We start from the raw sequence: 12991 nt of genomic DNA, 5'->3' as shown, positions 1-12991 counted from the left end.
GCTGTCACTGTACCATGCTGACACATTATATTTTGCTTAAGATAAATTAAAAAGTTCAGATTCTCAAGTTCCACTCAGCATAAGACCATGCCAATCAAGTCTCACTTTCTGTCCCTTCCACCAAAGGGTCATCTCCTATATCAAAATGCATCTTGAAAAAGTGGATATCTATTGGAAATGTTTTTCATGACTGCACATGTATAACCTATTTCAAATTACTTGCCTTCTCTGTGAAGAGGGTAGGAGAGAGAGGGAAAGAGAATTTGGAACTCAAAATTTTTAAAAATGAATGTTAAAAACTGTTTTTACACATAATTAAGGAAAAAAATTAACTAAACATTAAAAAAATTAATCTGTAAGATCCTCTTGTCTTTCGTGTGTTACTAATAGTTAATAATCGACTTACTCTCCTTATGTCTGCATAGTCTTAATGGAATTATATGGAAATTTTTTAGTCTAAATTCACTTTTCAAAAAAAAAGAAAATTACAATTATCTGCATTTTTTTTTAATGAAAGAGCATACTACTTAAATGACTTTCAGGATTGGGCTTAACTTGCTGAATGGTTCTAGAACTGTTTATTTAAAATGTCTTGTGATATAAATATATATTACATGTCACTTTTGTAAAATAGAACATTTAGAATACTTTCTCTAAATGAATTATGATCATTGATATAGAAAGGACCTTAGAAACTTTCTAGAGGAAACTGAGACCTAGAAAGGTCAAGTGACTTAATAAAAGTCACAAAGGTAGAAAATGGGATTTGAATCCTCTCATCTTTTCCACTGTAGTACCTCTAATGTCTCTCTATCCCACTGTCCTGTACTTAAGCAACCAATCATAATTTTCAAGGTCATAAATTATTTATTCCATACCACATTTTCATGGTCCTTCCCAAGAGCTAACAACTTGGTGATTGGATTTTCTGTGATCCCAATTTCACTTTCAGGAGGCACGTGTCCATTCTGTACCAAATGTGTGGCACCTGTGGCTTGTGGATGGTTCAATGTAAGGGTTTGATTGGGCAACTTGGTGTCAAGAGTTAGATATTGCTTAACTTGGTGTCTCTGTGCTTGCTGTATGTGGTACCTAGTTGGGTTTTCCACATGCGTTTGGACCTAGAAATCAAAAAGATAAATGTTAATGGGTCATATCATTTGTTAAATCATAATGGCTAACACAGTTCTATTTTTAACAGACAAATTGTGACATTAAACACATAACATTCTAAAACACCCCAAGCCTTTCGTAGATTTTTGTAGTTGTCATAAGTTACATATAGCTATAATGACTTTACTATTTAGAAAAATCAATATGTGTCAGTGAGAGACTACTGGATTTCTTAACCTTTACTACACATCATTTGATGCCAAAAGCATCGGTTAAAGTTAATTTCTCTCAAAATATTGTGCAAAAGAAAATGGCATGCAAATGACACAAAATTAATTACAAAAGTGATTGCCATAATGCAATGGTAGTAATAAAGAACATGCTTAAGACCTTGCTGCTGTGAGTTCTTTACTCACCTTGTAATAAGGTCGATCAGTTAAATGAGGCATTGCTGAGTTCTGTAAAAAAGAAAAACTTTCAGTCCTAAGGAAAGCCTACCCACATATGAAATGTCAATCAAATAACCCGTATTTGGGCTTTTGAGGCTACAAGTCAAAAGCGAACCTTTTTTTTTTTTTTTTAGTGAGGCAATTGGGGCTAAGTGACTTGCCGAGAGTCACACAGCTAGTAAGTGCTAAGTGTCTGAGGCCGAATTTGAACTCGGATCCTCCTGAATCCAGGGCCAGTGCTCTATCCACTGCGCCACCTAGCTGCCCGATAAAATGATTTCTAATTCTTTAAATAGCATTTTGGAAGGTTGGGGTGCTGAATGACCACTTAATAGCTACATCCCATGGGGGATTCTTGTATAGGTATGGGTTGGAATAGATGTTCTTTAAGATCCCTTGCAACTCTGAGATTCTGTGATGATGTGACTCTTTTATTGTTTGTATTTTTGTTTTGTTTTTGCAGGCAATGGGGGTTAAGTGACTTGCCCAGGGTCACACAGCTAGAAACTGTCAAGTGTCTGAGGCCAGATTTGAACTCAGGTACTCCTGAATCCAGGGCTAGTGCTCCATCCACTGCGCCACCTAGTTGCCCCAGTTAGAAGCTTTAGCACCAGATTTGGGGCATTAAGCATTTTTTTTTTTTTGCAGGGCAATGGGGGTTAAGTGACTTGCCCAGGGTCACACAGCTAGTAAATGTCTGAGGCTGGATTTGAACTCAGGTACTCCTGAATCCAGGGCCAGTGCTTTATCCACTGCACCACCTAGCTGCCCCATAAAGCGAAACTTTTTAAACTAAGTGGGTTATTATACAGTCAGTGATCTTGCTAACAGACCTCAGTTGTGAAAAGCATGCCAGCTTTTTGAATATGCAAGGCAGTCTTTCCACATTTCAGCCTCATTTTCACCAGCACTGCATGTAAGCTTGCATGCACATGCACACCCCCCTCCACTACACACACACACACACACACACACACACAACTTGGCCCTATGACTTGCTACTACCCAGTGATGTGACTAGTCACCAATTTCTAGTAATAAATTTTCCTCAAGTGGCCCATATGTAAGTGTGTTTAATATGCCCAGCATGTTAAACAATAGTAAAGGCTCCAGTACAGTGCTTATTTTTTTCTTTTTTATTCCAGCTACACAAACTAGTGTTTAATTCCCTTAACATACATTAGCGCAGACAAATAGCCCATACAAAGTATTTTGCATTTAAATGAGCTAGTTTGGGGTACAATATTGTAGTACTTACTTTACTTTAATTCTGTTATGCTGACATTTTTAGCATTATTTTAATTGTGTGACCATAAAATAATTTTTCAGTCATATAAAAAAGATTAAGATTGGTAATAAAGATTACACATATTACTAATTATATTGCTATGAGCTTTGAAGTTGTAAAATAACATTTCATTAAAACACCAGTGGGAATTTTTTAGGGTGGCTGTTTAGATTATTCTACAGTTTTAAGTTAACACTCCTCATTCTCTTCACACATTTACAAAATATATTTTATAAATAGCATTTTCAGACTCACAAATTAAAGTCCTCCTTAGTTATGTATTTTACATTAATATTTAAGGGCATTTGTATTAGTTGTTTTTTGAGGTTTTTTTTTAAAGTAGAGTGCCTCTGGTTCAAAGGAAAGGATGTTGATTTCATCAGTTCCCCAGATTCCTTCAGTCCTTCAGAAACATTTATTAAAAGCCTGCTGTACCAAGTGCTATGAAGGAGACCAAAGACTTAGACAACAGTTCAAACCTCCAAGGAGTTTGCAGTTTGGATAGGGGAACAAGAGCTACACAAATCACATAACTTAAGAACAAAAGAAAAATGATTCACGAAGCTGTGCCAACTATAGCCAAAAATAAAAATTAATGGAGTCAAAGTTTTTCAAGAAAGTGAAATTTGAATGTGGTCTTGAAAGAAGGGGGAACAGTGGACCAGAGCAATGTGGCAGTGCTCAGGCCTTTCAAAGGACTTCTAGGAACCAGTGATGTCTCCTTCCTGAAATGACTTTATATTCATCTGTATTTCCCTAGTAGAACATAAGCTCCAAAACTGCTCATTGTCCAGTTTTTAATCTTTGTATCCATATCATTAGGAAACTAGGTAGTACAATGCAGAGAGCATTGGGCCTAAAGTTAGGAAGACGCGAGTTCAAATCCAGCCTCCAACACTTACTAGCTCTGGGACTACCCTGTTTGCCTCAGTTTCCTCATCTGTAAAAGGAACTGGAGGGGCACCTAGGTGGCACAGTGGATAGAGCACCAGCCCTGGAATCAGGAGTACCTGAGTTCAAATCCAGCCTCAGACACTTAACACTTACTAGCTATGTGACCCTGGGCAAGTCACTTAACCCCAATTGCCTCACTAAAAAAAAAAAAAAAAAAGGAACTGGAGAAGGAAATGGCAAACTTCTCCAGTACCTTTGCCAAGGAAACCCCAAATGGGGCCACAAAGAGTCAGACACAACTAAAACAACTGAATAACAACAACAATAATAACAAACCCACAACACCTGGTCCTTGAATATTTTATTTTCTTTGTTTTGGGGTAGTTTGTTTTGGTTTGGGGTTTTTTTTGGGGGGGGGGGACTAGACCTGAGATTTCATTTTGTAGGGGAGCTCCTAGGGAAATATCAATTTCAATAGAAAACTATTTTGAAATTTACAAAATCGCTTTAGGAACTGTGAGAATAAGTATTTTATGCAGGATTACATAGCCAGTATGTGACAGAGGTGACACTTGAACCTAGGTCTTCCTGGGTAACTAGATGGTACTGTGGTCCGGAAAACCATGATACAAACGTGGCCTCAGTTTCCTCATCTGTAAAATGGAGATAATAGCACCAGAATTCCAAGGTTTTTCTAAATAACAAATGATATAAAATCTGTAAAGTGCCATTTAAACCTAAAACTCTCCATATAAATGCTACCTATCTTTCCTTATTTTTTTCCCCCTGGGCAATAAGGGTTAAGTGACTTGTCCCAGGGTCACACAGCTAGTAAGTGTCAAGTGTCCAAGGCTGGATTTGAACTCAGGTCCTCCTGAATCCAGGGCCAGTGCTGCACCACCTAGCTGCCCCCTCATTCCTTATTCTAAGAGGCTGGCTCTCTTTGTGCTATAGCATTGGCTCTTGCCTTGCCTCTAGCAAGCACCTAATAAGTGCTCCACCAAATTGAGTTCAGGTAAATGTGCTTATATAGAAAGCATTGAAAGCGGGGGAAAAATAACCTGAGCAAAGGCAGAAAAGCAATAGTTGGAATCAATGATGGAAGAGAAACAATCCCAAACACTTCTCCAAAAAAAAGCCGCACCCTCCCCCTAACCACAACGGAACATGGGACATGGTCAAAGATGAACTCAGATGGAACTGACTGTACTTCTCTATGAAGCATTTATTTGTTGTTACAAAGGATGAAACCCTGGCAAGTAAGGAGGCTTGTGTGTGCATCTGTCTAACACAGTGGTCAAAGTGAAGAGATTTAGCTGGGAGAAGAGCACAGTTTCAAAAGTATAGGCCTTTGGAGAAGTCTCGTTAGAAGAGGGTTTCTTAGCCTTTTTTCTGTCATGCACTAAGAATGTATACAAACATAGCTCATTTTGAAGCAGGCCAGAATTAGAATGGAGTGGGGGGGGTGGGGGGAGAGGGAACTGTTCATCAAAAAAGGAATAGCTGAACAAGTTAGGGTATACAGTTATCATGGAATATATTGTGCCTTAAGAAATGATGGGGAAGGGGCAGCTAGGTGGCGCAGTGGATAAAGCACTGGCCTTGGATTCAGGAGGACCTGAGTTCAAATCCAGCCTCAGACACTTGACACTAGCTGTGTGACCCTGGGCAAGTCACTTAACCCTCATTGCCCCACAAAACCAAAAAAAAAAGAAAAGAAAGAAAGAAAGAAATAATGGGGAGAGTATCTAAGAACCCTGAGGGGATGTGTATGAACTGAGGCAAAGTTAAGGACAATAATATAGTAAAGACAAAAACCTTAGGAACTGATCAATCACAATTCCAGAGGACTAATGATGACTCATGCTACCAGTATCTAAGACAGATAGTTATCTGAGCTTTCCACTAATAAGAAAAATAGGTTATTCCCTTGCTGAGGATAAAATTATAAGTAACAACAACGCCTTCTAAAAGTCTGTTTATAGGGCAGCTAGGTGGTACAGTGGATAAAGCACTGGTCCTGGATTCAGAAGGACCTGAGCTCAAATCCAGCCTCAGACACTTGACACTTACTAGGTGTGTGACACTGGGCAAGTCACTTAACCCTCCATTGCCCCACCAGAGAGAGAGGGGGTGGGGGGAGAGAGAGAGAGAGAGAGAGAGAGAGAGAGAGAGAGAGAGAGAGAGAGAGAGAGAGAGAAAGGAACAAAAAGTCTATTTACTTGATAAGAAGAAATGGGGCAGCTAGATGGTGCAGTGCACTGGCCCTGGATTCAGGAGGACCTGAGTTCAAATCCGGGCTCAGACACTTGACATTTACTAGCTGTGTGACCCTGGGCAAGTCACTTAACCCCCATTGCCCCGCCAAATAAAAGAAAGAAAGAAAGAAAAGAAACTTCAGAGGCACAGAACACATGCACTGTGTCAATATCCACATAGTGAAATTCAGTTAATTCCTTTTTCAATGACATCCTGGCACTATACTTAACTGAGAGGATAAAGGGACTGGAATGGAGAGAGATCACAGGCTATCACCAGTAGTCAAGGAGAAAAGTAATGAGGGCCTAAATGAGGATTGTGCAAGTGCAGGGAAGGGGACACACAGAAGAGATAAGAGGAAGAAAGAACAAGATAAGAAAATAGATAGGATGTGGAGGGTGGGGTGGAAGTTGAGGTAGGAAGTTGAATGTTGTAGGTCTGGATGACTGGAAGAATAGTAGTGGGTTGTTCTGTTCTGGACATGTTGAATTTGAGATTCCTATTGGGTATTCAATGAAAGATTTCCTAAAGGCTATTGGTGATGTGTGACTATCTCCAAAGCAAGAGATTAGGACTGGATAGGTAGGCTTAAGAGTCATATGCATAGAGAAGATCATCCAACCCATAAAAGCTCATCAAGTAATATAGAATAGAGTAGAATGGGAAAGGACTTAGGGCAGTCTTAGGCAACACGCATCATTATAGGCATGAAAGAGACTGAGGGACCAGTGAAGGAGATTGACCAAGTGTGGCTGGACAGAGAGGATAAGAAACAGGAGAAAGAGCAGTACCACACAAGTCGAGAGGAGGTGGTATCCAGGAGGAAAACATAATTGACCATATCGAAAGCTATAGAGGGAGGACAGAAGGCATCAGCATCAAGAAGGGAAAAAAAAACCAACATTGTATTTGACAATTTAAGAAATCGCTGGTAATTTTAGAGAGGGCAGTCTCAGCTGACTGATGGAGCTAGATTTCAAAGTGTTTAGAAGAGAGTGTGAGAAATAATTATTGATAATTGATATATTGGGATGGTGCAGTGCTTCCCCTCCCCCCACCTTTCTAAGTCCTTTACTGATGAGATTTAGCCTGCACCCAACCACACCTAGGTGTGCTCTGATCAGCATTCTTTCTCTGAAGTTTTCTTTTTTATCCAGTTTTAGTCAGGGATCCACAGGCTTCTTTTTTGTTTTGTTTGTTTGTTTGTTTTTTTCAGGGTAATGGGGGTTAAGTGACTTGCCCAAGGTCACACAGCTAGTAAGTGTCAAGTGTTCAAGGCTGTATTTGAACTCAGGTCCTGAATCCAGGGTTGGTGCTTTATCTACTGTGCCACCTAGCTGCCCCCCAGACTTCATTTTAATAACACAGTTCCAGGCATGTCAACCAATTAGATTTGATTGGTATGTGACAGACCTCCTACAGTTAGAAGGCTTTATGAACTGTGACTCATCACCATTAGGGGTCTTTGTTCTGAGAGAAGAGAGTCACTGACCATCCTTTTATTAATAACCAGCCTATTATTGATAAAATGATTGGATTACCCAGAAACCATGTCTCTCATATTTTTAATCATTACAAGAGGAAGAGGAAGGACCTAGTGTAGATGACTTTCTTATTTAAAAAAATATATTTTCCCAATTATTTGTAAAAACAATTTGTAATATTTGTGGGGGGGGTTTTAATTTTGAGTTCCAAGTTGTCTCTTCCTCCATCTCTCCATTACCTGAGAGAGTAAGCACTTTGGTATAGATTATACATGCACAATCATGTTTTCATATTATTCTTGTGAAAGAAAACACAGACCAAAAAAAAACTTCCATGAAATAAAGTGAAAAATAGTATCCTTTGATCTGCATTCAGACTTCATCAGTTCTTTCTATTGAAGTAAACAGCATTTTTCATGATTTTGGCATTGTCTTTGGATCACTGAATTCCTGAAAATAGCTAAGTCATTCACAGTTGATATCAGTGGATGGCTTTCTCAAGGAAGTTAGCCACAAAGGAGAAGGGAAATATAGGATGGTAAATGAGCAGAAAAAGTAGGATCAAGTGAGGGTTTTTTAAGGATGAGGGAAAGATGGATGTGTTTATAGTTAGTTGAGAAGATGCCAGTTGGTAAACAGGAGAAAGAGAGAAGAAGGGAGGGAGGGAGGAGAGAAAGGGAGGGGAGAAGGGATAAAGTTAGGGGCAATCTGCTGGAAAAGATAAAAGGGATTCTCCCTGAATCTCCCAGCAAAAAGGGCAGCCCAAACCCTGAAGCTATGGCCTATCTTGAAGACTTAATCCTTCATTTTTAATGAGAAATAGCTTCAACCCTCTCAAGCAGGTGTACCTCTCAAAAAATATCAACCCAAACTTTTAGGAAGTTCCATTCAGCTTAATGACCAAACAGTATATAACATTCAAGGTAGCATTACATGATAATAATTTGCATTAAAAGCATGATTTTCTAAATGTATAAAAGTTGTCTTCACAATAACTTTGTGAAGGTAATGCAGATCCTTATTTTGCATTCAAGGTTGTGGGTGCTCTAAACATGCCAGCCTATGAGGATGAACTGAAACTATTCTCTCCAAAGTCATCAGTGACATCTTCTTGCTAAATCTAAGGGCCTCAATATTCATCATTTTTTACCTCACTGCAGCCTTTGACACTGTTAACAACTTTCTCCTAGATGTTTCCTCTTCTCTTTTGTAACATTCCTATTTGGTTCTTCTCTTTCCTGCAGGATCATTCCTTTTCAAACTCTTTTACTCAAAAATCATCCACTATGGTCCCTAACAATAGTAGTCCCTTGAGGCTCTGTCCTAGCCTCTCTTCTCCTCTCTCACCATGACATCTAATCAACTCACCTGAGTTTCATCTCCTTGAAGATAGGTCCCAGATCTCTATAATTAGTCCAAGTCTCTACCCTTAGCTCCAGTGCTGGATCACCAACCAAGTAATGGACATTTCAGACTGGATATCCTTGGGCAGCTAGGTGGCACAGTGGATAAAGCACCAGCCCTGGTGTCAGAAGGACCTGAGTTCAAATCCGACCTCAGACACTTAACACATACTAGCTGTGTGACCCTGGGCAAGTCACTTAACCCCAGTTGCCTCACCAAAAAAACAAAAACAAAACCCACAACAGACTGGATATCCTGGCAACATTTAAAATTCAACAGATCCAAAACACAGCTGCTCCTCATAAACGAAACGCCATTGCTCTGTTTTCCTACCATTGCACTGGCTATCCTTCCCAGACAGAATAGACTCTTGTTCTCAGGCTCTCTGCATTCCTTCAAGGCTAAGCTCAAATGCCACCTTCTACATCATCGGTTCTCCAAGGGTGCTCTGCAGCCCCTTGGAGGTCTTTGATTACCTTTCAGGTGGTCCACAAGGCTAAAACCACAGTATTTATATAATAATGCTATTGTCTTTTTCATTTTTATTCTCTCACAAGTGTACAGTGGACTTTTCTGGAGGCTACATGGCCTCTGAATTACAAACATGAAGACTGAATTAATAGCTCAACTGCAGAATTGTATTTTTGCCTTATAAAAGGGACAAATGTAAAGATATGATTGAACTTTGGTTTTGCCTGTATTTATCTGGTAGCAACACCAACTAATTATTGACAATTTTTCTTTTATGTGAATGTTTGGCAACAAGGACAAGTAATGCTGAAATATTCAAAATGCTGAGTAACTTTTTTGAATCTCATGATTTATTCTAGAACAGCTGTGCTGATATTTGCACAGATAGTAAAAAAAAAACACAGTGGTGAGTAAAACTGCTGGCATGCTAGCAAGAATCAAGCCACTGGCACCAAAATGTACTATTGATCATGATATTCTTTCACCTCTAGACATTTACAGTTTTAAAAAATCACTAAAATAAACAAATGGGTGGCTAATGGGTGCTAAATAATAAGATCAAAAACCAAAATTAAAAAATAATTGTTATTAAAATAGATTAAAAATAAGTGCCAGTTTCCCTTAAGAATGTCCTTGATAAAAAAGAAAAAAGAAAAAAGAGGGGAAAAAAAGAATGCCCTTGATGAATCCACACAAAATCATTAATTTTATTAAGTCTCAACTCTTTCTTATAAATCTTTCTAATTTTCTGAGTGACTGAATGGGACATCTACAAAAATCACCTTCTTTCTTTTCCTGTCTACTGTAGTACAGGGGATATCTTGAGCAAAAGCATTTGTGCAATTATGTGAGTTGTGAGCTTTTTTATTTTTCACAAAATATCATATTTACTTGAAAGAATAACTAACAAACTATGGTTATTCAAACTTGGGTATTTGGCAGACATTTTCTCAAAAATGAAGTAAGCCTGTCCTTCAAGGAAAACAACTGACAGTATTTGTTGCTAAGGATAAAATTTCAGTTTTTAAGTAAAAATTTGAATTTTAGAAAACACTATTATTTAGAAAAGCCTATTAAAATACTCCTGCACACTCCTAACACAGTTACTAGGCGCTGTGTTCAGCATTAGGGATACAAAAAGAGGCAAAAGACAGTGCCTGCCCTCAAAGAGCTCACAAAACAAATATGTCCAAATAAACTATATGTAGGTTTAATAGGAAAAAATTAACAGAGGGAAGGTACTAGAATTAAGAAAGTTGGGTGACCCTGGGCAAGTCACAACCCTCATTGCCTGGAAAGAAAGTTGGGGAATGGTTTCCTGTAGGAGGTGGGATTTTAGTTGGGACTTAAAAGAAGCCAGTAGGCAAAGATAAAGAGAGAATCCTATAGATGGGGGACAGCTAAAGAAAATGCCTGAAGCCAAGGGAGACCAGTGTCACTGGATCAAAGAGTATGTTTTGGAGAATAAGGCATAAGAATGGGAAGGGGGGGGGGGCTGGGTTATAAAGGGCTTTGAATGTCAGATGATGATTTTACATTTGATATAGGAAGCAATAGGGAGCCACTGGACTTTTTTGAGTAAAGGGGTGCTTTAGTAAAGTCTTTTGAATGGGTGAATGGAGGCAGGCCAACTCACCAGCAGCTACAGCAATAACCCAGGTGTGAGGTGAGGAAGGTCTGCCCCTGGGCTAATGACTGTACCATTATTCCATTCATCAAACACTGCATTAAGCACTCACTATGTACAATACAATCATGACTCAAATTTGCTGACATCATCCAAAATAATTCGATAATTTTCTTTTCTGTTTTTGTTCCTCTCCATCTTCCTACTACCTCTTCATTTACTTGTTCTGGCTTCAATAGAAAGCACCTGACAGTGTTTTAAGGAAGTGTTTTTCTTGGGAGATTTCCTTCCTATTTCGGAGACTGAAAACACAGAGAAGGCTTTCCTAATCTCTGAAAAAGCAGAATCGGCCGGCTCATGTTGCTAATCTCATTTCTGAATCTTCCGAGATTTGCCCATACCTAGTCTAAATTTATACTAAAATGTGCCTTTAAAAATAGGACCTTAAGAGGGCAGTCAGGTGGCACAGGGGATAAAACACTGGCCCTGGATTCAGGAGGACCTGAGTTCAAATCTGCCTTCAGACACTTGATACTTACTAGCTGTGTGACCCTCATTGCCCCCACAAAAACAAACAAACAAAAAACCAATTATAGTAATAGCTACCATTTTGTTAGCTCTTTAAGGTTTGCTAGGTACTTTAATGATACATTTTCTCATTTGATACTCATAACAACCTTGTTAGGTAGGTGCTATTATTCCCATTTTACAGATGAGGAAACTGAGGCAGAGAGAGGCCAAATGACTTGCCCAGGATCACACAGCTAGTAAGTGACTGAGGACAAATTTGAATCCAGTTCTTCCTGACTCCCAAGTCCTTCACTCGTTCCACTATCCACCTAGCTACCTCTAAAGATTATAATCATAATATCCTTGAAAGATAGGTGGGGAAACTGGGACCAAGAGAGATAAATTGATTTGCACAGGGTCAATGGGCACTAAGTATCTAAAGAAGGATTCAAATTCAGGTCTTTCTGACTTCAAATCTGGCAGATTTGAAAAGAAGAAGTACTTTGTTTTATATCTAAACTTAAGCAAGTTTTCTTCTTCATTTCTCCTCCGTTAGGAACTGATTTCATCACTTTAGGGAACTCCCAGTACAGACAGTGCCCCTGCAAATGAAGATCTACACTTCATATGAAGTAGTCTTAGAAAATGACCAGTAATACTGTAAAGTGGCCTCTGCCACAGTCATACAATGAGTATATATGTACTATTACCAGAGATAGGACTTGAATCCAGTTTTTCCTAACTCCATGATCAACTTCAACTTATTCACTAGGCTACCCTACCTCTCAAGGTTAAACATATCAAAAAGCCAAACTCCTATGGAACCCAAGAATTTGCAAATTTGACTCTACAAATCTAGAATACATTCCCATAATTTCAACTTCACATTATCACCTTAACATTCAGTCACAAAATGAAAAGAAAAATTGATTAAACTCATGAATTTTGTCTAGATCTACAAGTGAGCTGTTATTTTAATTAACCCAAATACTAGTTAAGCCAAAATTTTAATTTTTTAAAAGTCTTTGAAAAAAATCACTCCATCTCCATTTTAAAATAACACTTAGAATTTGGAGTTCTCAAAGGGTCATGATCCCTTTAACAGAATTTAGAAGCACCATTATGTGTTTATAAGACAGCTACAATTGTTAGATGCAAAACCAGCCAAGAATTATTTAATAAGTAAACCCAAGTACTAGATGAAAATTTGAATCACAGAAGTTCTAGCTTCAAAGGGCAAAGAGTAAGCGACCCAGTCAAGTGGAGGACAGTCCTTTTCCTAACTGGAGAAAGGGCACTCCTGGGGGAGTCACAGTGACTACCTGGAAGAGCATTAGCAACCTGGGTCTTTCTTTTACTGCTTCTGGCCCATAACGAGGAAGATATGCAAGAGCGCTAAGAATTCAGACAGATATACAGGGAAATGCAACTTATGGTGATCAGATAATAGACAGATAAAGTTCTCTTAATACAGCATTTTTTGAAATCTGCT

At 38.7% G+C, this 12991-nt stretch overlaps 1 protein-coding gene across 1 annotated transcript in view; it reads right to left on the bottom strand.

The window, feature by feature from the left end:
• TFEC (transcription factor EC) overlaps window positions 1-12991 on the bottom strand; it is a 206942-nt gene that overhangs the window by 33362 nt on the left and 160589 nt on the right. Inside the window, exons 2-3 of the mRNA XM_043967675.1 lie at window positions 1530-1571; window positions 879-1121 (exon numbers count right to left, since the gene is read on the bottom strand). Coding sequence (XP_043823610.1) covers window positions 879-1121; window positions 1530-1571 — 285 coding nt within the window. The remainder of the gene's footprint in view (window positions 1-878; window positions 1122-1529; window positions 1572-12991) is intronic.

The sequence above is a fragment of the Dromiciops gliroides genome, chromosome 5 (genome assembly GCF_019393635.1).
Source record: "Dromiciops gliroides isolate mDroGli1 chromosome 5, mDroGli1.pri, whole genome shotgun sequence".
Classification (NCBI taxonomy): Eukaryota; Metazoa; Chordata; class Mammalia; order Microbiotheria; family Microbiotheriidae; genus Dromiciops; species Dromiciops gliroides.
The sequence above is the reverse complement of the archived record's forward strand: the minus strand, read 5'-3'. Positions and strand labels throughout refer to the sequence as shown.